At 43.5% G+C, this 22122-nt stretch overlaps 1 protein-coding gene across 1 annotated transcript in view; it reads left to right on the forward strand.

Moving 5' to 3' along the window:
- Window positions 1-1019: 1019 nt before the first annotated feature.
- Window positions 1020-22122, forward strand: part of LOC141271464 (uncharacterized) — a 163857-nt gene continuing 142754 nt past the window's right edge. The window contains exons 1-7 of the mRNA XM_073681535.1: window positions 1020-1079; window positions 1288-1437; window positions 1567-1746; window positions 1829-1952; window positions 2036-2133; window positions 5313-5403; window positions 8360-9445. Of these exons, the coding sequence (XP_073537636.1) occupies window positions 1360-1437; window positions 1567-1746; window positions 1829-1952; window positions 2036-2133; window positions 5313-5403; window positions 8360-9445 (1657 nt within the window). The 5' untranslated portion in view covers window positions 1020-1079; window positions 1288-1359. The remainder of the gene's footprint in view (window positions 1080-1287; window positions 1438-1566; window positions 1747-1828; window positions 1953-2035; window positions 2134-5312; window positions 5404-8359; window positions 9446-22122) is intronic.

The following is a 22122-nucleotide window of genomic DNA, read 5'->3' on the forward strand; positions in this document are numbered from 1 at the left end:
CAGCCCCTGGTATAATGTCCCTTACAGCCCCCTATACAGTATGATGTCCACCACAGTCCACTATACAATATGGTCACCACAGTCCCTATACAGTATGTTGCCCTCCATAGCCCCTATAAAATATGATGTTTCCACAGCCCCTAGTATAATGTCCCTCATGGCCCCTATACAGTATGATGTGCATCACAATCCACTATACAATATGGTCACCACAGTCCCTATACAGTATGATGCCCTCCACAGCCCCTATATAATGATGTCTCAAATAATATGATGTACCCCACAGTCTCCCATATAATATGATGTCCCTCACAGCCCCCATTATAATATCCCCCACAGCCCAAGTATAATATCTCTCATAGCGTGTTTTGTGGTGTCCCCCACAGCTGCTTTTGTGATGTCTCCCACAGGTCAACTCCTAACCCAGGCTTCCCATCCCGTGGGCACTGGATGGTGCAATGCAGTGACATTGTCGTGCCATCCAACAATGCATAAACCTTCTCCAACAGGGCGCAGGTGGGAAGTAGCCTGCATTCTGCTGGACAGCCCGGTGGAGCAGGGGTCTGATTAGAGCTCCTCTGCTCCTGTTCTGGGCGGCGCTCGCATCAATTGTATTCGCACTTGATAGCCACAAATATAATTGAGTGCAGGGAGCGAGCGACAACCGGGGTGAGCGATGCTAGTGACTCACCGACACCGCTCACCTGAGTGCCTGTGGCCCCGGCCGTCAGAGTGCTGGATACCAGCGGCCAGAGGAAGGCATCGGCGGCTGCAGGATTTCAGCAATGTCATTTTTCTTCAAAGTGCGCCCCCCTCAGGGAGGCAAAAGGTAGCGACCTAGGGGGGTACCTAATATGCCTACACCGTGTCCCGGCCCTGATACTACATCCACACTGTAAATCCCTCCTGACCCCACACATATCACCTCATCCAGCACCATGACAACCAGCGCAGCAGAGTCCTGCATCCACTGAGGCCCCTGATCATGTGACCCCTGACTCCTCCCCTCCTGTGACCTCATCACAGGTCCTGTGCGCACAGAACAGCCATATATCCAGTGTGCGACTCTGCAGGTGGAGGTATGTGGAGATCCCCCATTACTATTAACCCCCTCAGTGCTGAGCCTGTGATAAATCCCTGTATGTGACTATAATGTGATTGTGTGTTATACCGGGGGCAGGACGGGGCCATGACTGGATGTAGTGATCATGTGAAGCCGGTAACAGCTCCGGAGATTTCTTACATGGGATCTTTATGATGTTACATCGTCATCTTCTCCCCATTCAGGTCCCTACAATATCGGATCCTCTCAGTGGAGATCTTCTATATAAGAGAATTTTCCTGATTGACCCTACAAGGATGGATAGGGACAGGGACAAGATGGTGGAGAGGATATTACACCTCACCCTAGAGATCCTCCTCCGGCTTACTGGAGAGGTGAGAGATTCTGATGACGTCACATTACATCATTCTTATCTATGGGAATAACAGATGGACAGAACTGGAGAGGTGAGGACTCTGGAAATGTCTGTAGTGAGATTTATTAATGTGTCTCTCCATAACCAGGATTACACAGTAGTGAAGAAGACCTCTAGTGAGCGCTGTCAGGACCCTGTGTCTGAGGGATGGGGAAGACCCCTGAGCCCAATCACAGGCCCTCCACCTCACCCCCTGATACATGAGGACATCAATGACCAGAAGATCATAGAACTCACCTACAAGATGATTGAGCTGCTGACTGGAGAGGTGACACTGCTGGGAATGCTGGGACATTATACAGTAACGCTATGAAGGGATCGGGGGATGACTGTATCATTGTATGTGTCAGGTTCCTATAAGGTGTCAGGATGTCGCTGTCTATTTCTCCATCGAGGAGTGGGAGTATTTAGAAGGACACAAAGATCTGTACAAGGACGTCATGATGGAGGTTCCCCAGCCCCTCTCATCACCAGGTAATAGACAGGACTAAATACACACGGCCTATAATTATCTGTATATAAAGAATGAATTCAGTCCCTGTATGTGTTTCTTCCAGTTCTATCCAGTAAGCGGACAACACCAGAGAGATGTCCCCGTCCTCTTCTTCCACAGGACTGTAATCAAGAAGATCCCGATGTTCCTCAGGATCATCAGGTAGATGGAGAGAAGGTGTCATGAGATCTCCTCTATGATATGTAGAAGGCTGTGAAGATCTTGTGTTCAGTCTTTTTTTATCCACCAGTATTATACACTGAATGAAAAATTTATTAGAGACACGACTTTCCAGATTAGAGCTACTGTGTATGGAAATTAGACCAGTGATCAGATTTCACTGTGATTCCTAAGTAGAATGTGAAAGGTGAGTGATCATAAAGAATTTGAACAAGGCAAGGTCATCTGTGCTAAGTTACCCAGGACCAGTATTGCAAAACTACAAACGTAACGGTTTTTTTACATGTTGAAAGGACAATGCACTATGCCATAATGGTCATATAAAACCCCTGGCAAATATTATGGAATCACCGAGCTCGGAGGATGTTCATTCAGTTGTTTAATGTTGTTGAAAAAAAGCAGATTACAGACATGGTACAAATCTAAAGTCATTTCAAATGGCAACTTTAGGGCTTTAAGAAATACTAAAAGAAATCAAGATACAAAAATGTGGTACTCAGTAAGGGTAATTTTTTTCAGACCAAGCAGAGGGAAAAATTATGGAATCACTCAATTCTGAGGAAAAAATTATGGAATCATGAAAAACAAACACACAAAATAACACTCCAATACATCACTAGTATTTTGTTACACCACCTCTGGCTTTAATAACAGCTTGCAGTCTCTGAGGCATGGACTTAATGAGTGACAAACAGTACTCTTCATCAATCTGGCTCCAACTTTCTCTGATTGCTGTTGCCAGATCAGCTTTGCAGGTTGGAGCCTTGTCATGGACCATTTTCTTCAACTTCCACCAAAAATTTTCAATTGGATTGAGATCCGGACTATTTGCAGGCCATGACATTGACCTTATGTGTCTTCTTTCAAGGAATGTTTTCACAGTTTTTGCTCTATGGCAGGATGCATTATCATCTTGAAAAATGATGTCATCATCCCCAAACATCCTTTCAATTGATGGGATAAGAAAACTGTCCAAAATATCAATGTAAACTTGGGCATGTAATGACAGTCATCTCCCCATTGCCTTTACCTGACATGCAGCCCCATATCTTCAATGACTGTGGAAATTTGCATGTTCTCTACATGCAGTCATCTTTATAAATCTCATTGGAATGGCACCCAACAAAAGTTCCAGCATCATCACCTTCCCCAATGCAGATTCGCGATTCATCACTGAATATGACTTCCATACCATCATCCTTATTCCAAAATTGCTTTTCCTTAGCCCATTGTAACCTTGTTTTTTTCTGTTTAGGTGTTAATGATGGCTTATGTTTAGCTTTTCTGTATGTAAATCCCATTTCCTTTAGGCGGTTTCTTACAGTTCAGTCACAGACATTGACTCCAGTTTCCTCCCATGCGTTCCTCGTTTGTTTTGTTGTGCATTTCATGTTTTGGAGACATATTGCTTAAAGTTTCCAGTCTTGGCGCTTTGATGTCTTCCTTGGTCTACCAGTATGTTTACCTTTAACAACCTTCCCATGTTGTTTGGATTTGGTCCAGATTTTAGACACAGCTGACTGTGAACAACCAACATCTTCTGCAACATTGCGTGATGATTTACTTTCTTTTAAGAGTTTGATAATCCTCTCCTGAATTCTTTGTGTTTCTTAAAGCCCTAAAGTTGCCATTTGAAATTACTTTAGTTTTGTGCCATGTCTGTGATCTGCTTTTTTTCAACAACATTAAACAACTGAATGAACATCCTCCGAGCCCGGTGATTCCATAATTTTTGCCAGGGGTTGTAGTCATGAATTGTTTCCAAGAAAATTACAGCAATGTTTTTCTTGCTTCCGAGTCCTTAGATTGTAATCCTATAGAGTGGGGGTAGGGAACTTTTTTTCTGCCAGGGGCCATTTGGATATTTATACCATGTAATGTTAGGTGGTATTGATGATGTTGCTACTTGCAACTGTTTTTCCAGATTTGCCTCGGTCTAGAGCCCTGTTGACTCTTTGCGATGAATTTTGAAAAGAACTTGCAGCAGTAAGTTCTGAACACAGATGTAGATTACATTGCAAGTCTCCTCACAGTGGAAAATCCATCACTGCTTATGTTTCATTTCTAGAACTCAAGCAGTGGGGGTCTGCAGTATATACATCACATAGGAGACACTGAGACTGCTCTACAGGTGCATCTCACAAAATTAGAATATCATCAAAAAGTTAATTTATTTCAGTTCTTCAATGCAAAAAGTGAAACTCTATATAATATATGAGTCAATACAAACAGAGTGATCTATTTCAAGTGTTTATTTCTGTTAATGTTGATGATTATGGATTACAGCCAGTCAAACAACACAAAAGTCATTATCTCAGTAAATTAAAATAATTAACAAAAAACACCTGCAAAGGCTTCCTAAGTGTTTAAAAAGGTCCCTTAGTCTGTTTCAGTAGGCTCCACAATCATGAGGAAGACTTCTGACTTGACAGATGTCCAGAAGGCAGTCATTGAAACACTCCACAAGGTCCCAGAGTTCCAATTTTCATTTGGAAATCAAAGCCCCAGAGTCTGGAGGAAGAGTGGAGAGGCCACAATCCAAGCTGCTTGAGGTCTAGTGTGAAGTTTCCACAATCAGTGATGGTTTGGGAGCCGTGTCATCTGCTGGTGTAGGTCCAATGTGTTTTATCAAGACCAAAGTCAGCACAGTCGTCTACCAGGAAATTTTAGAGCACTTCATGCTTCCCTCTGCCGGCAAGCTTTTTGGATATGGAAATTTCTTTCTGCAGCAGGACTTGGCACCTGTCCACACTGCCAAAAGTACCAATACCTGGTTTAAAAACAACAGTATCACTGTGCTTGATTGGCCAGCAAACTCGCCTGACCTTAACCCCATAGAGAATCTATGGGGTATTGTCAAGAAGAAGATGAGAGACACCAGACCCAACAATGCAGACGAGCTGAAGGCTGCTATCAAAGCAACCTGGGCTTCCATAACACCTCAGCAGTGCCACAGGCTGATCGCCTCCATGCCACGCCGCATTGATGCAGTAATTGATGCAGAAGGAGCCTGACCAAGTATTGAGTGCATTTACTGAACATACCTTTCAGTAGGCCAACATTTCGGATTTTAAAATCATTTTTATGATCTTTTTATCTTTTTTTAAATCATTTCACGTGACTACTTCATATCTCTGTGACTTTTACAATCTTTGATTTAGGGGGAAGATCTGACACATCTTAATACTACAGAGACCTATATGAGGGATGATGAGTGGATTAAGGTGGAAATATGTACAGACAGCGATTCTGGTGAGTAGTAACCACTAAGTGCTGAGAAGTCAAAGATTCTACTCAGTCACTGGCTGGAGCAATTACATCAGTTTTTGGCTAGAAGAGGAAGCACGGAGATTGGCGAGGTACCTTGGTAGAAAAACATCAGGGGATGGATGAGGTGGCGTATGTTTTATTATTTTAATACATGCTGGACCATAGATTTTTCACTCTGAGATAAAATAGTGTTACTCAGGATCTTTTTTCTTAACAATTTCTGGCACCAATTTTAGGAGAAGATTATGAGATAACAGGTGGCTCAGAGAAATGATTCAGAATTAGTGGGCTAAGACGAGACACACTGTTACGGATCCGGGTAGTGGAACCTCTGTGCTGCGGTGCAAGGAGGGACCAGAGGGGCATAATTAAGTGCCAACTCGGACCGACCCTGGCCACACGGCGACTTAGTCGACTCCGTACTCCGTGAACCAAGGAGGGACCGGGCAGGTGAACCAGGTGCCCCTCTGGGACTGACCTTCTGTGAGAACAGGCGACTCCCACTGGTCAAATGGCTGAAGCTGACAGGTACTACGGATGAGCTCGGCAGGTAGCCAGACAGGTGATCCGGGTAGGCAAGCCGGCGGGCATAGCAGGTAGACAGGCTAGCAGGCACCACAGCAGATAGACAGGCTGGTGGGCACGGCTGATAGACAGACTGGTGGGCTCTGGAACCTGAGGGCTGAGGAGAGTGTTAGCACACAAACAACAGTCTATCACAGGCACCTCCATTTTGGAGGAGGTGCTTTAAATACCTCCATTTTGGAGGAGGTGCTTTAAATAGGAGTGGTACTCCGGCCATTGGCCGGGGACTCTTTAGGGCAGCGCGCGCGGCCCCTTTAAGAGGGAGGGAGCACTCGCGCGCCCTAAGCACAGTGCCCAGAGAGCGGTGCGCGCAACAGCAGCAGGGGAGCTGGAGGACGCCGGACCGGGACCACGGCGGTGAGGGGAACGGCGTCTCTGCCCGGCAGGAGGCAGAGACGCCGATGCTACACACACAAAATTAAATATGAAGAAATGTTGAAATTTGCAGATTGTAGCACACCGCATTGACCTGCTTGATATGGCTAGTAGAGTCAGCCACTGTCCCCAGGCCACAACTAATTGTCTCGTCCAATTTGGCCTTTAGACTGAGGGTGGGAATCTAAAATTTAAAGCTACCTTGACCTGTAATTATTCACAGAACACATGCCAAAACCTTAATGCAAAGTATGCACCTCTGTCAGAGGCTCTGCAAAAGTTCTAAGAAAGCCACTAAAAGACAGCAGAAACATGCTCTGAATGGGAGTCCAAATGATTAGAAAAGACTGTAGGATCATTGTGGAGCAACACTAACATCTAAGAGGTTTTCAAACTATGTGATTGACAAAGACAGATGGAAAATTACCATGCCCAAGGGACATGACAATATACTCATGTCGATCATGGTTTCCAAATACTGAGAACATCCAGACACATTTTATATATACGTGTGAGGAGAATATTTAGTCCTAAAGTTAAGGAGAGACCGATGGATCGCCTACTGTTAGCTGCTTTGCTTTGTATAATACCAGACTACCAATTAGTATTCACACAATCATAATCGGCAGCATCATGAATAAAAACTTCAAGAGGAGAGAGGATAAGCTTTGAGTTCATCATGAATCAGCTTAGATGGTTGTTCAATTGAAGAAAGATAAGAGCTTGAGACCTGAGCCTCAGGGTACCGTCTCACATAACGACGCACCAGCGATCCCGACAGCGATGTGACCTGGCTGGTATCGCTGGTGCGTCGCTAAGTGATCGCTGGTGAGCTGTCAAACAGGCAGGCTCACCAGCGATCAGGGGAGCAGCGACATCGTGGAAAGAATCTTTCCACGATGTCTTGCTCCTAGTTACCAGCCTGCTGCTGAAGCAGGAGCAGGCTGGTAACCATGATAAACAGCGGGTTACTAGGGGCACACGCGCACTTAGTAACCCGCTGTTTATCATGGTTACCACTCTGCTAGGGTGAGAGGGAGGTTACCACTCACAGTAGCAGAGTGGTAACCATGATAATCAGCGGGTTACTAAGTGCGCGTGTGCCCCTAGTAACCCGCTGTTTATCATGGTTACCAGCCTGATCGCTGGTCCCGCTGGCCACACACAGCGATGTGTGCTGACCAGTGGGAGAGCAACGACCAAAAAATGGTCCAGGACACTTTGCAGCGATCAGCGACCTCACAGCAGGGGCCTGATCGCTGCAAAGTGTCTCACATAGCGACATCGCTGGTGAGGTCGCTGTTGCGTCACCAAACCGTGATTCAGCAGCGATCTCGGTAGCGATCTCGCTATGTGAGACGGGAGCTTCAGACAGAAGGAGTGTGTAAATCCAATCTGCATTGATTCATTAGCTGGTGGCACAGAAATATTCCCCCATTCAGGAGAAAAAGCCAGGGACATTTAAAAGTGAAGTTTATAAAACAAACAATTCAGTCTGGGAGTAACGTCATAGCAGCCAACTGTGAGTCCACAGCTGGATAACACATCATCGTATTCTTAATGGTGTCTAGAAGAAATTTACACCAGATTCCAGAATCATTCCACTAGAAATCTACTATACAGCTGGCACCTGTCTAAAAACTGCTCCTATTGCTGCTGTTTGTTTTAAATGGTTAATCTATAACAGAGGAATTTAATTGGTTCCAATCGGCATCAGTTCGGTTGGCAATTGTCCTTTTTTCCCCTTCTGAACCCATTGCGGAGTGGATGTGTTAAGAGTAGATGAGGCAAGGAGCAAGCCTATGTCAATTTCTAGTAGTGGTTATACTTTTGATGCCACTGTCCTAGTCAGTTGAAAACTGAATGTCATTATAAATTGTATAGACATTTATACTGCAATGCTATGTATGATATATGAACTAATATACTTTCAATGAATATTATTGAAAAATAATAAAATTGATTTCATTTTTCGCAGATGACTGTACCAGAAGCTCAGAGAAAAATGTAATATTTTCAGAATTTAAAGCAGATGATCATAATATTGCACCAGATGCATATGAAGAGCATGCCATTGTCCAAGATATACCTCCAGACCTACACCATAATGGTCTGTCCTCTGATGCTTTTGAGAAGGTTCTGTCTACTGCTTCATCACAAAATGAAAATAACAGAATTTCTCATGAATTTCAAAGATCTCACACAAGAGAAAAGCTATTTTCATGTTTAACCTGTGGGAAAAGTTTCACAGCTAAATCAAGTCTCTCTAAACATAAGAGAATTCACACTGGGGAGAAGTTACTTTCATGTTCCCAATGTGGTAAATGTTTTACAGACAGATCTTGTTTTGTTAGACATCAGAGAATTCACACAGGGGAGAAGCCATTTTCATGTTCCCATTGTAGGAAATGTTTTTCAAACAAATCAAATCTTCTAACACATTTGAGAATTCACACAGGGGAGAAACCATTTTCATGTTCTCAATGTGGGAAATCTTTTAAAGAGAAATCATGTTTGATTAGACATCAGAGAATTCACAAAGATGAAAGGCCTTTTTCATGCTCAGAATGCGGAAAATGTTTTAAAGATAAATCAAACCTTGTTGGACATCAACGAATTCACACAGGGGAAAAGCCATTTTCATGTTTGGAATGTGGGAAATGTTTTAGTCATAAAACAAAGCTTGTTATACATCTGAGAATTCACACAGGCGAGAAACCATTTTCATGTTCAGAATGTGGGAAATCTTTTACAGATAAATCAACACTTATTGCACATCAGAGAATTCACACAGGGGAGAAGTTATTTTCATGTTTGGAATGTGGGAAATGTTTTACAGACAACTCAACTCTTTTTGGACATCGAAAAATTCACACAGGGGAGAAACCATTCTCATGTTCAGAATGTGGGAAAAGTTTTGCAAAGAAATCTGCTGTTGTTAGACATCAGCGAAGTCACACAGGGGAAAAACCATTTTCATGTTCAGAATGTGACAAATGTTATTCTTCAAAGTCTTTTCTTGCTAAACATCAAACAATTCACACGGGAGAGAGGCAATTTTCATGTTCATAATGTGGAAAATGTTAGTAATAAATTAATTGTTACTGTCGGAAAAATTTTACTCAATGTTCAGAAATAGTGGATTAAAGTTTATTTGTTGCTTGCTGCAAGGAGATAAGACAATACAATTGTAAAGTGTTGTCTGGCTATAATTGAGTAACACAAAGGTTATATAGTCATAAGAGGAAGAGTCACATGTTCTCACCCCACAGGTTGTCGCCCCTTCCCTCAACATTCCAACAGTTTTACTTATCTCTTATTCAGAGCCAACTTTTGTTACCTCAGTCTTTTTAGCTGATAGCACATCTAAGAAAGTTAACTCTTAAGGCCCCGTCACACTTAGCGACGCTGCAATGATCCCGACAACGATACGACCTGTCAGGGATCGTTGCTGCGTCGCTATGTGGTCGCTGGTGAGCTGTCAAACAGGCAGGCTCACCAACGATCAGGGGAGCAGCGACATCGTGGAAAGAATCTTTCCACGATGTCCTGGTTACGAGCCTGCTGAAGCAGGAGCAGGCTGGTAACTATGGTAAACATGGGGTTACTAGGGGCACACGCGCTCCTAGTAACCCGTTGTTTATCATGGTTACCACTCTGCTACAGTGAGCGGGAGGTTACCGCTCACTTTAGCAGGCTCGTAACCATGATAAACAACAGGTTACTAGGTGCGCGTGTGCCCCTAGTAACCCGATGTTTACCATAGTTACCAGCCTGATCTCTGCTCCCGCTGGTCACACACAGCGATGTGTGCTGACCAGCGGGAGAGCAACGACCAAAAAATGGTCCAGGACACTTTGCAGCGATCAGCGACCTCACAGCAGGGGCCTGATCATTGCAAAGTGTCACACATAGCGACATCGCTGGTGAGGTCGCTGTTGCGTCACCAAAACCGTGACACAGCAGCGATCTCACTAGCGATCTCGCTATGTGAGACGGGGGCTTTAAAGCAACTCGCAATATAAAATTATTCTTACATTTACCCCCTTTTAACTTTCTTTTTCTCAACTTATCCACATTTAACATTTCTTTAGATTTTCATTGTGTTTCATCTAGAGCACTTTCAAACATCTAAATTTGTGTATTCTTCTTCTTCATTAATAGTCGATAATTGTTGGTAAATAGTAGGGCCGCCATCAGGGCATTCTACCCTTACTGGTGTATTGGACCCGGTGAGCAGTAGCTCAGTAGCTTCTACTCTCCGGGCCCCAGTGGCCTGGGTGGGTTGAGGTGCACATCTCAACACAAGGAGTTTTCCTGGAGCTCCATGGCCATCAAAACAGAATGGCAGTTCAGCTCCAGGGGCACTCCATCCACCTTTTTTGTGACACGCTAGTGACTGTGCCTACATGATGACATCCCCATGCAGGCGCTGTCATGTAAGAGCGCTGTATACCAGAAGTGGAGCTGCAGGAGATCGTATGAGAGGTAAGTATGAAAAACGTTTATTTTTTAATAAAATCAATTATATGTTGTGGGGGGGGGGGCAAATAATGCTGTATTGAGGATGGAGGATGGGGGACGGGGGACCGCAAATGATGATGTATTGAGGGTGGTGGAGTGCAAATAATGTTGAATGAATTGGGGGTGGGGTAGAGCAAATGATGCTGTATTGAAGGTGGTGGGGGCAGAGCAAATGATGAATTGAGGGTTGGGGCGGAGGACAGCAAATTATGAATTGAAGGTGGGGTGGGGAGAGCAAATGATTATGAATGATGACTTGAGGGTGGGGAATACCAAATGACGATAAATTGAATGTGCGAGAGAACAAATAATGAGGTGTTGGGGAGAGTAAATAATTAGGAATTGAGACTGGGGGTGGGAAACAGCAAATGATTATGCATTGAGACTGGGGGGTGGGGTACAGCTAATGATGATGAATTGAGACTGGGGGTGGGGAACAGCAAATGATGACTTGATGGTGGGATACAGGGGAGAGCAAATGATGAATTGAGGGTGGTGGAGAGCAAATTATGAATTGAGGTGGGGTGCAGGGCGGCACTATGTCGACTTTTTCTTCATCTGGCGTAGTGTAGAAGTTGGGGAAAAAGTAGTGAATGTGCTCTGGAAGCCGTGCTCTACATAACTGTATGTTATTTTCTGCAGAGATGAGTCCTGTCTGGAAGAAGTGATGGCGGTCGGCGCTGGATCAAGAGGAAAAGCAAAGATGAAGGACTTGAACTAGAGATGTCACTGTATTAAATATACATTTACACTATACAGTATATACAGAGCTCCTGTGTATAATGTCAACGTTGATCACTTTATTACCTGTACAATGACACTGTATACAGAGCTCCTGTGTATAATGTCACTGGTGATCACTGTATTACCTCTACACTGACACTATATACAGAGCTCCTGTGTATAATATCACAGGTGATCACTGTATTACCTGTACACACACTATATACAGAGCGATTGTGTATAATGTCACCGGTGATCACTGTATTACCTGTATATGCAATATAGAGCTCCTTTGTATAATGTCACTGGTGAGTCCATGTATTACCTGTACACTATACAGAACTCCTTTGTATAATGTCACTGGTGATCACTGTATTATCTGTACACTATATACAGAGCTCCTGTATATAATGTCCTTGTTCCGAATCGTGGTTGTGTGCTTCCACCTGGGAATGGAGCAGGTACAATGCTACACTACTCCCGTCGCAAGCGTCATCATTGTCCTGACCCTGGAAGCGGAGGTAGTACACGTGCAGGGAAACTGTCCCAATCTTGTTGGACGACGTGTCTCACGGATTTCTCTGCCTGGGCAAGAGGTGTCGCTGTCTTCCCCGGTTGCCACGCAACAAAGGACGCTGTGGTGTCTGGTACTAAGCAGTGGTGGGATTATGTTCAGTCTGCTGCTGAAGCTAGCAGGGAGTGGCTGTCTGGGGATGATTGGGATGTAATCAACACCTGATTATTAGGTGGCCTATATAATCCTGCTCCCTGCTCAGTCCTTTGCTGTTTATTGCAGTTCCCTATGTGCTTAGTGGTGAGTGGTGCTAGCATTAGGTTTTGCTATTTTTTCAGGGGTTTTCTCATTTTCTCTTCTGGTTTAACTTTCTGGGGTTCTTTTTGAGTTACCCACCTGGTCCTCGACACTAGGCACTAGCTGTCCGGCGACAGTGGGCCTGGGAGGGCTCTGCGAAAGTCCCCCTTCAATTTATTGGGAGCTGGGTGAAGAGTATTCCCGGCCCTCAAGGGCTCGCCTAGCTGGGCAGCTTGTACCAAGTGCATCTGTGGCTGCGCCTTTGCTGGTTTGGTGTCAGTCTTGCTGGGTCCCTCTGCAAAGCGCATAACAGAATAAACAGCCATATATTTAAAAAAAAAAAAAAAAGGATCCGGTCAAGCAGCTTACTGATCAGATGCAGGGTCTTTTGGTAATGCTCCAGTTGTTAGAACCTTGCTGTTAGGTTTTTTTTCCTTTGCTGGTCACATGACCTTGTTGGCCTATTTAATCCTGCTCCGCCCTTCTGGCTTTGCTGGACTTCATTGTATATCTACTTTCTAGCTAGCCTGTGCTCTGTATCTAACTCTGTTAGTTTGCTTGGTCTACGGACCTCTAGGTTCTATCTATTTTGTTTGTTCGTCTGTCTGCTGCTATTTCTGTTAGGAGGTGTCCCATATTCCTCCCAGTCCTTAGTACTTGTAGGGATTCCCTCCCCAAATCTATAGGTCTCCGTACAGACTAGATTAGGACTTTAGCAGGTCTGATCGCAGGATCAGGTTCCCTGTTACATCGTAGGGATTCAGCTGAGTCTTATAGTAGGGACAGATCTCCTCTCTTTCCTTAGCTTTGGTAGCAGAACATAACAGTAAGTCCAGCCTGTAAATTCTCTAAGGAAAGATTTTTTTTTGTTCCATCATGGTGTCGGTTCAGGATTTGGCTAAACACCTGCAGGGACTCTCTCTGGAAGTGGCCGAGCTCCGTCAGCACGTGAGTAACTGTCCTGGAGCATATTTCTTGGAGCCTAAGGTATGTTTGCCGGATTTATTTTTTGGTGAACATCGAGAATTTTTTTCATTTAAAAATGCTTGCTTATTGTATTTTCGTTTGAGACCCAAGTCCTCTGGGGATGAATCCCAGCGCGTAGGGTTCATAATGTCACTTTTGCGCAAAGAGCCTCAGGAGTGGGCCTTTTCTTTGCAACCTAGTGATACATGCTTCAGATCAGTGGATAGTTTTTTTTCTGCTTTAGGACTATTATATGATGATCCTGACCGTGTGGCATCAGCTGAGACTGAGTTGAGACGTTTAAAACAAGGATCAGGTAATATGGAAAAATATTGTACACATTTTCGTCGTTGGTCCACTCAAACAGGGTGGAACGATTCTGCTCTGAAAAGTCTATTTCTTGCTGGGCTCAGTGAAAAGGTTAAAGACCTGCTAATTGCTTATCCTACACCTGAGGATTTGCAACAGGCTATGCAATTAGCTATACGGGTGGACAGAAGACTGCGTGCTAGGGTTAATGAGAGCAAATCCTCTGCTATGTCAGTTTCTGGTTATGATAATGTGTGTACTAACAGTGGTGAACCGATGGAGATTGGATCGGTGGCACCTCGCTCTCAAGAAAAACACCGTCGTTTTTCAGAAGGCTTGTGTTTCTATTGTGGAAAATCTGGTCATTTGATTAAAGGCTGTGAGCTTCGTATGAAGAAAGAAAAAAAAATGGTCAGTCACGCCCGTATTGCCTGTTTAAATTCCAAGGGTATATTTTTAGCTGCTTCCACGATTGCTCAGGAAAAATTAATGGAATTTCGGGTGTTTGTTGATTGCGGGTCTACACTGAATGTTATTGATGGGGGATTCGTGGAAAAACTCAATTTAAAACCTGAACCTTTATCATCCCCCATTGCTGTGGTTTCTGTGGATGGCTCCCCTTTGAAGAATATTACTCTCAAGGTCAGTGAATTTCCTCTCACTATTAATGGTGTTCACCATGAGAAATTGGATTTGGTAGTGTTGAATAACTTGCCTTCTCCAGTAATATTGGGTTTGCCCTGGTTGAAATTTCACAATCCTGTACTGGATTGGTCTACCAGTGAAATTAAATCCTGGAGCCATAAATGTTATGACAAGTGTTGTAACGGGCGTATTGCAGCTTTGGATAGGGGAGAATTGCCTGTTCCTATTCAGGATTTTTGGAGAGTTTTTTCTGAGAAAGAATCGCAGGTTTTGCCTCCCCATAGAGACTATGATTGTTCTATTGAATTTGTCCCTGGAGCGACTCTTCCTAAAAGTCGTTTATTTAACTTACTATTCCTGAGAGGAAGGCTTTGGAGGAATACATACAGACAAGTTTGGCCGCCGGTCACATTAGGCCCTCTAAGTCTCCTGTGGCGGTTGGATTTTTTTTTGTAAAAAAAAAGGACGGCGGTTTACGTCCTTGTCTGGATTTTCGTGAGATTAACAAAATTACGGTACGCAATCCTTACCCACTGCCATTGATTCCTGATCTGTTTAACCAGTTATTGGGGGCCAAGTGGTTCTCTAAAATTGACCTTAAGGGGGCATACAATCTGTTGCGCATGAAGGAGGGTGATGAATGGAAGACTGCTTTTAACACTCCTGTGGGTCATTTTGAGAATCTGGTTATGCCTTTTGGTCTTACTAATGCTCCTGCATTTTTTCAGAATCTGATTAATGACATCCTTAGACCTTTGATCGGTAAAAATGTGGTTGTGTATTTGGATGACATTTTGATTTATTCGCCAGATCTGGAGTCTCATTGGCGGAGCGTGCGTGAGGTATTACAGTTATTAATGGACAATTCGCTTTTTGCTAAGCTGGAGAAATGTGAGTTCGCTGTACAGAGAATTAGTTTTTTGGGCTACATTATCTCCAGCAAAGGTTTTGAGATGGATCCGGTTAAGGTTCAGGCTGTGCAGGAATGGCCTAGGCCTATTGGTTTGAAATCAATACAGAGGTTTTTGGGTTTCGCCAATTACTATAGAAAATTCATAAAAAAATTTTCTAGTATTGTCAAACCTCTGACTGATCTCACCAGGAAAGGTGCTGATGCGGTTCAGTGGTCTTCTGAGGCCATTGAAGCTTTTGTGTATCTCAAGGAGAGGTTCACCTCTGCTCCCATCCTTATGCAGCCTGATGTTACTAGGCCGTTTTTGGTTGAGGTTGATGCTTCCTCTGTGGGGGTTGGCGCAGTATTGTCTCAGGATAACGGGGATGGATTACATCCCTGTGCATTTTTTTCAAAAAAATTTTCGGAGACTGAATTGAATTACGATATTGGTAATCGGGAATTATTGGCTATTAAACTCGCATTTGAACACTGGCGCCACTTCTTGGAAGGTGCGGAATTTCCCGTTCAGGTTCTTACGGATCATAAAAATCTGATATATCTTGACGCTGCCAAGCGCCTGAATGCCCGTCAGGCTAGGTGGGCACTGTTTTTCTCGCGGTTTAATTTCTCCGTTACTTACATCCCTGGTACTAAGAATGTTAAGGCGGATGCCTTGTCTCGCAGTTTTTCTCCCATAGTCGGTGCTGAGAAAGAGGAAAACATTTTACAAGAAGGTGTTGTGATAGCTGCTTTAGACTCCGTTTTGGAAGATGAGATTCTTAAAGCTCAGGAGAATGCCCCATCTAACACTCCTCATGGGAGGTTGTTTGTGCCTGGGACCTTTAGGAGAGATTTGTTTGTTGAGTGTCACGAATCTCGGTTGGCAGGTCATCCCGGAATCTCTGAGACCAAGAGACTGGTGGGTCGCAGTTTTTGGTGGCCTGGATGGCAGAAGGAAGTCATTAAGTGGGTGCGCCAATGTACTATATGTGCTAGATCTAAGTCCTCACATACTCCTGCTGCGGGGTTGCTTTGTCCTTTGGAGGTCCCCAGTGCTCCTTGGACACATTTGGCTATGGACTTTATAACTGACCTTCCCCCCTCTGAGGGTTTTACTGTCATCTGGGTGGTCGTGGACCGTTTTAGCAAGATGTGTCACTTGGTTCCCTTCGTCAAACTGCCCTGCGCTAAAACTCTCGCTAAGGCCTTTGTCAAGGAAATTGTCAGACTTCATGGCGTTCCTACTGACATTGTTTCTGATAGGGGTCCTCAGTTCGTGGCTCGTTTTTGGCGTGCCTTTTGTGACAGGTTGGGAATTCATTTGTCGTTTTCGTCCGGATATCATCCTGAATCTAATGGCCAGACAGAAAGGAAAAACCAGGATGTTGAGCAGTTCTTGCGTTGTTTTGTGGCAGACAATCAAGAGGGGTGGTCTGAGTTTCTGCCACTTGCCGAATTTGCTCTGAACAATCATACATCTTCTTCTGCTGGTTGTTCGCCTTTTTTTTTGTTGTTCTGGGAGACATCCGTCGTTTGGGTCGTTCTCCAAGTTGGGATCTGCCGTGCCTGAGGAGGAGAGTTTTTCCGGTGATTTGGAAAGAGTTTGGACGGATGTGCGTGGTAATCTTCAGGAGGCCAACAGAAAATCTAAAGACTACTTTGATAGGAAACGACAGGAGGTTTTGTTCGCTGTTGGTGACATGGTTTGGTTGTCCTCTAGGAATCTGCGGTTGAGGATTCCTTCTAAGAAATTGGGTCCCAAGTTTGTAGGGCCCTTTAAGGTGCTTCAGGTTGTCAACCAATCTGCTGTTAGGTTGGAGGTTCCTACCTCCTGGAGAATTAATCCGGTCTTTCATGTCTCTCTGTTAAAAAAAGCTGTTGTGTCGGATGGTGACGCCTCTGCCTCTGTTCCTCCGGTGGTGGAGGACGGGGAATATGAAATTTCTCGCATCCTTGACTCTAGACGGTATAGAGGTAGTTTGCAGTATCTTGTGGCCTGGAAAGGTTTCGGACCCGAGGATAACTCTTGGGTGAGGTCAGATGATGTTTCCGCGTCCAGACTTATCAGAGCGTTTCACAGGAGATTTCCTGATAAGCCTGGTCCTAGGGGATCCGGAGGATCCTCTTAGAAGGGGGGGTACTGTTAGAACCTTGCTGTTAGGTTTTTTTTCCTTTGCTGGTCACATGACCTTGTTGGCCTATTTAATCCTGCTCCGCCCTTCTGGCTTTGCTGGACTTCATTGTATATCTACTTTCTAGCTAGCCTGTGCTCTGTATCTAACTCTGTTAGTTTGCTTGGTCTACGGACCTCTAGGTTCTATCTATTTTGTTTGTTCGTCTGTCTGCTGCTATTTCTGTTAGGAGGTGTCCCATATTCCTCCCAGTCCTTAGTACTTGTAGGGATTCCCTCCCCAAATCTATAGGTCTCCGTACAGACTAGATTAGGACTTTAGCAGGTCTGATCGCAGGATCAGGTTCCCTGTTACATCGTAGGGATTCAGCTGAGTCTTATAGTAGGGACAGATCTCCTCTCTTTCCTTAGCTTTGGTAGCAGAACATAACACCAGTATTTGGCGGGCACCGTGAACCAGCATAGCCAGACCCTGGCACAGAGGGTCCCCCCGACACAGACACGTTTTAACTCCAGTCCTACAGTGGGGGGTCATTTCTATAGAACCTAAGGTGCTCCCTCGTAATTTTTTGGGGGAGATCGGAAACAGTTTAATAATTTTAAGGAGGGGTGCAAATTATATTTCCAATTTCGCCTATTTCATCCGGGAATAAAGGTACTCGGGTGGGTCTTGTTATTTCCTTGCTTAGATGGGATCCCCAGTCTTGGGCATCTTCATTACCCCTGGGTTTACCCATACTCATATCAAAGGATGAATTTTCATGCGATTGTAGATTGCGAGTCCTCGCGCCTCCTGTACCAGTCGCTGTCACATTGTGTTCAAGATTATTGTAATTGTTTTTGCTACGTATACCCCTTTTTCACATGTAAAGTGCCATGGAATAAATGGCGCTATAACAATAAATAATAATAATGTGATACAACTGCTTATGGGGATGATCTTACATTGAAATTTATCGCTGTACTAAGCATGGTGCTGTATAGATGTACTGATGGTGTTTGGTATTTCTGGCCCTGCATTTATGTACTGACAGTGGATATGGCCCTGCAATCATGAACTGATGGTGCTTCTCGCCCTGCATTCATGTACTAACGGTCATGTACTAATCTTGTGCACATGTAGCAATCCATAACATGCTTTATGACTGTTAAAAACTAAAAATCCTCAAAATTTAGAGATGTGAGATTATGAAGAGGATTTGGTGAGTTTCTGCTCATAAAAATCAGTTTAAGTTAATGTGTGTGTGTGTGTTAGTGTGGTGCCTTTATATTGTGTGGGGGCTATTATACAGTGGGGGCCATTACAGTTTGGGTCCTACTGTGGGGGTAATCTTAGTATGTGGGTTCTACTGTGGAAGACCATTCTACAGTATGGTGGACCCTCATACAGTGTGGAGGGCTATCATACTGTGGTTGGTCCCCTCATGCATTATAGAAACATCTTTGGGGGGGCACATAACGTGTGGGGGCCATTGTACAGCGCGGGAGCTAATGTGGATCCATTATGCAGTTTTGGGCCTACCGTGGGGGCAATCTTACAGTGTGGAGACAACTGTGAGGGCCTTTATACAGTGTGGGAGCTAATGCGGGGGCCTTTATACAGTTTGAGGGCTACTGTGGGGCCGTCATAAAGTGTGTGTACTACTGTAGATGCCATTGTACTATGTGGGGGGTCGATTATAAAGCGTGAGTTCTACTGTAAGGGAAATTGTACAGTGTGAGGGCTACTGTGGGGGTCATACTTTGTTTTGGTGGAGTAGTGGAAACATCATACAATATATTAGGGAGCTGTGTGGGTATCATACTGTGTATAGCGGAGCTGTGGAACCACCATATTGTGCATATGGGAGCTGTAGGGGCATTATTCTGTGTATAGGGAAGCTGTGGGGGCAATCTATTGTGTATAGGGGACATCATACTATGTATAAGAGAGCTGTGGACCCATTATACTGTGTATAGAGGAGCTGTGGGTCTATCATACTGTATAATGGAACTGCACATTGGGGGACTCGGAACACTATTAAATGTTAAGCGGGCACTTAAAAAGCATTATTGTTATAGGGGCACTCAGAGGTGCATGGGGCCATTATTACTTTCTGGGGCAAAATGTGGACACTGCATTTACACATGGCATAAGTGTTTGCAAGGGGGTAATATTATCATCTAAAGGAGGCATTTTACTTAAGAGGCACAGTGGTGGGCAGTAAGAAATCACTGTTTTTGTGCCACACAGCATTTGAAGTAATATGGACACTTATGGAAGCAGCAGCTCAGATTTGGGGTATCGGTAGGATGAGGAGTTTGTGCAGGTTGGGAAAAGCTGGGGACAGTGCTGGAAATGTGAGAAGTTAGATGTGTATTTGTTGTAATCTCAGTAGATGGGAGAATTGGGGTGATAGTCCACATTGCTGCTGTGAAATGTCAGAATTCAGGAAACACCAATGAAAGGTTCATGCAGTTTATTCTCTATGTTTCAAAGTTGGAACAACCTCTTACTCGGAAGAACCACAGCACTGGATAAAAAAACAACAACCAGGACAGAATAATTAATAATTTAAGAATTCAAAAAATGGGTACCAAAAGGACTAGAGAACGCCCCTGGATGAACCATGGGAAAAGGCATAAAGCTACAGGTGCCTAAAGCAGGGAGAGACATGGTAGATGAATGCGGGCTCCACAGCCATGCACAACAGCACCAAGAAATGAGAAATAGGTGGTGCTGGAGTAGTGATAAAGATCTAATATACAGATATAGCCAGAAAAAGAAATATACAATGACCTGCCAATATTAATGTGCACAACAAATACAAAGATGAAGACGTTACTTACAGAAGAATCAGAAGCGCAATAGATGCTGCTAATAATAATACATATATATATTTGATAATACTTGAAAAGCTTTAATACATGTAAATAACATAAAAGGAAACTCAGAGATATACAGTGGGTAAGGAAAGTATTCAGACCCCTTTACATTTTTCACTCTTTGTTTCATTGCAGCCATTTGGTAAATTCTAAAAAGTTCTTCTTTTTTTTCTCATTAAAGTACACTCTTCACCCCATCTTGACTGAAGAAAACAGAAATGTAGAGATGTTTGCAAATTTATTAAAAAAGAAAAACTGAAATGTCACATGGTCATAAGTATTCAGACCCTTTGCTCAGTATTGAGTAGAAGCACCCTTTTGAGCTAGTACAGCCATGAGTCTTCTTGGGAATGATGCAACAAGTTTTTCACACCTGGATTTGGGGATCCTCTGCCATTTTTCCTTGCAGATCCTCTCCAGTACTGCAAGGGAGCCCCCTATACAGTATGATGCCTTCCATTGCCCCTGTAAAGTATGATGTCTCCACAGTCCCTAGTATCATCTCCATCATAGCCCCCTATACAGTATGATGTCCACTATACAATATGGTCACCACAGCCGCTATACAGTATGACGCCCTTCGCAGCCCCTATATAATATGATGTCCCTGTAGTTTGTGTGCTAAATAGGAATAATTAAAAAAATAAAAATAAATAATAATAACATTCCTATTGGGATTTGAACCGAGCCACTGTAGTTTCAGAGGCTGATGCTCTACCATTGAGCTATCCAGTCAAGAGATACTGACTAGGAGCTTTTCTTGTCTTATGAGATAAACCATGAAAATACTCAGGGTGACTAAAAGTCATTGTGATTCTGATTCTGATGTTTGAAGAAAGTCACACATCAGAATCAGACATCATTTGAATTTGGCTTGCTTGCAGTCTGTGCATAAGTCCCAATGAGTTTCAATCAGGTTTGCACTGAAAATCATATAACCAAATAGAACGCTTAGCTATTCTCAATTGAGTTTGTAGCTCAGTGGTTCTAGATGTAAAGTTTTGGGTTCAAGTCCCATCAGTGAATATTTTTTTATTGTTATTACAGATGTAAAAGTCACTTGTCAAAATCACTTGTCAGAATCAGTTCTCAGACAGGGTATTTAGCTTCAAACTGACATCATTCTGATGTTTGATTTTGATATCTGATCATGTCCTAAAATGGACACTGTACTTCTGTGCACTGGGCTTTCGCTTTCTCACACAGAGCCGGCTATTTCCTAGTTGGCAGTGGGACCAGGTCCTTTAGCTGACTTGGATTTCGCCTGCTCTATATAAGAATGCTAAATCCCAGTAGACATAAGGACACTTATTGTATATAGATATATATGAATCCTGTCATGTTATATTTCACAGTAATAATGAGCCGCGGACTAGATATGAAGTCTGATTACAGATATTTATATTTAGGTGACGTTTATGCGCAAGAATTTTCCCCCTGATTCCCGTCTGTACAATCTCCTGCGCCAATCACATCCACATCCCGTTTCATTTACTGGTGATCATTTTTTGTAGATCATACGACCACAGATTTTTTCCATGCATGTACCTAGGAGTGTTTTTCCATTTTTTCATTTTCATTTTTTTCCTCCCCATAACTTTTTTATTTTTCCATCCACATCGCCGTTGAGGGCTTTGCTTTGGCGGGAATTTTTTTATTTGACATGGATACCGTTTTTTGATCGCCTCTTACTGCATTTTATTTCAATGTTGCGGTGATCAAAAACACGTAATTATGGCTTTGCGATTTTTTTTCTCGTTATACCATTTAGCGATTATGTTAATTTATTTTATATGTTGATAGCTCAGACCTTTTTCTTATATTTTTTATGGAAATGTGACATAACTGCATCATGTTGTGAATGAGATAATA

This window comes from Phyllobates terribilis, unplaced genomic scaffold (genome assembly GCF_046119375.1).
Source record: "Phyllobates terribilis strain yellow unplaced genomic scaffold, ASM4611937v1 Scaffold_5__5_contigs__length_657084704, whole genome shotgun sequence".
NCBI lineage: Eukaryota > Metazoa > Chordata > Amphibia > Anura > Dendrobatidae > Phyllobates > Phyllobates terribilis.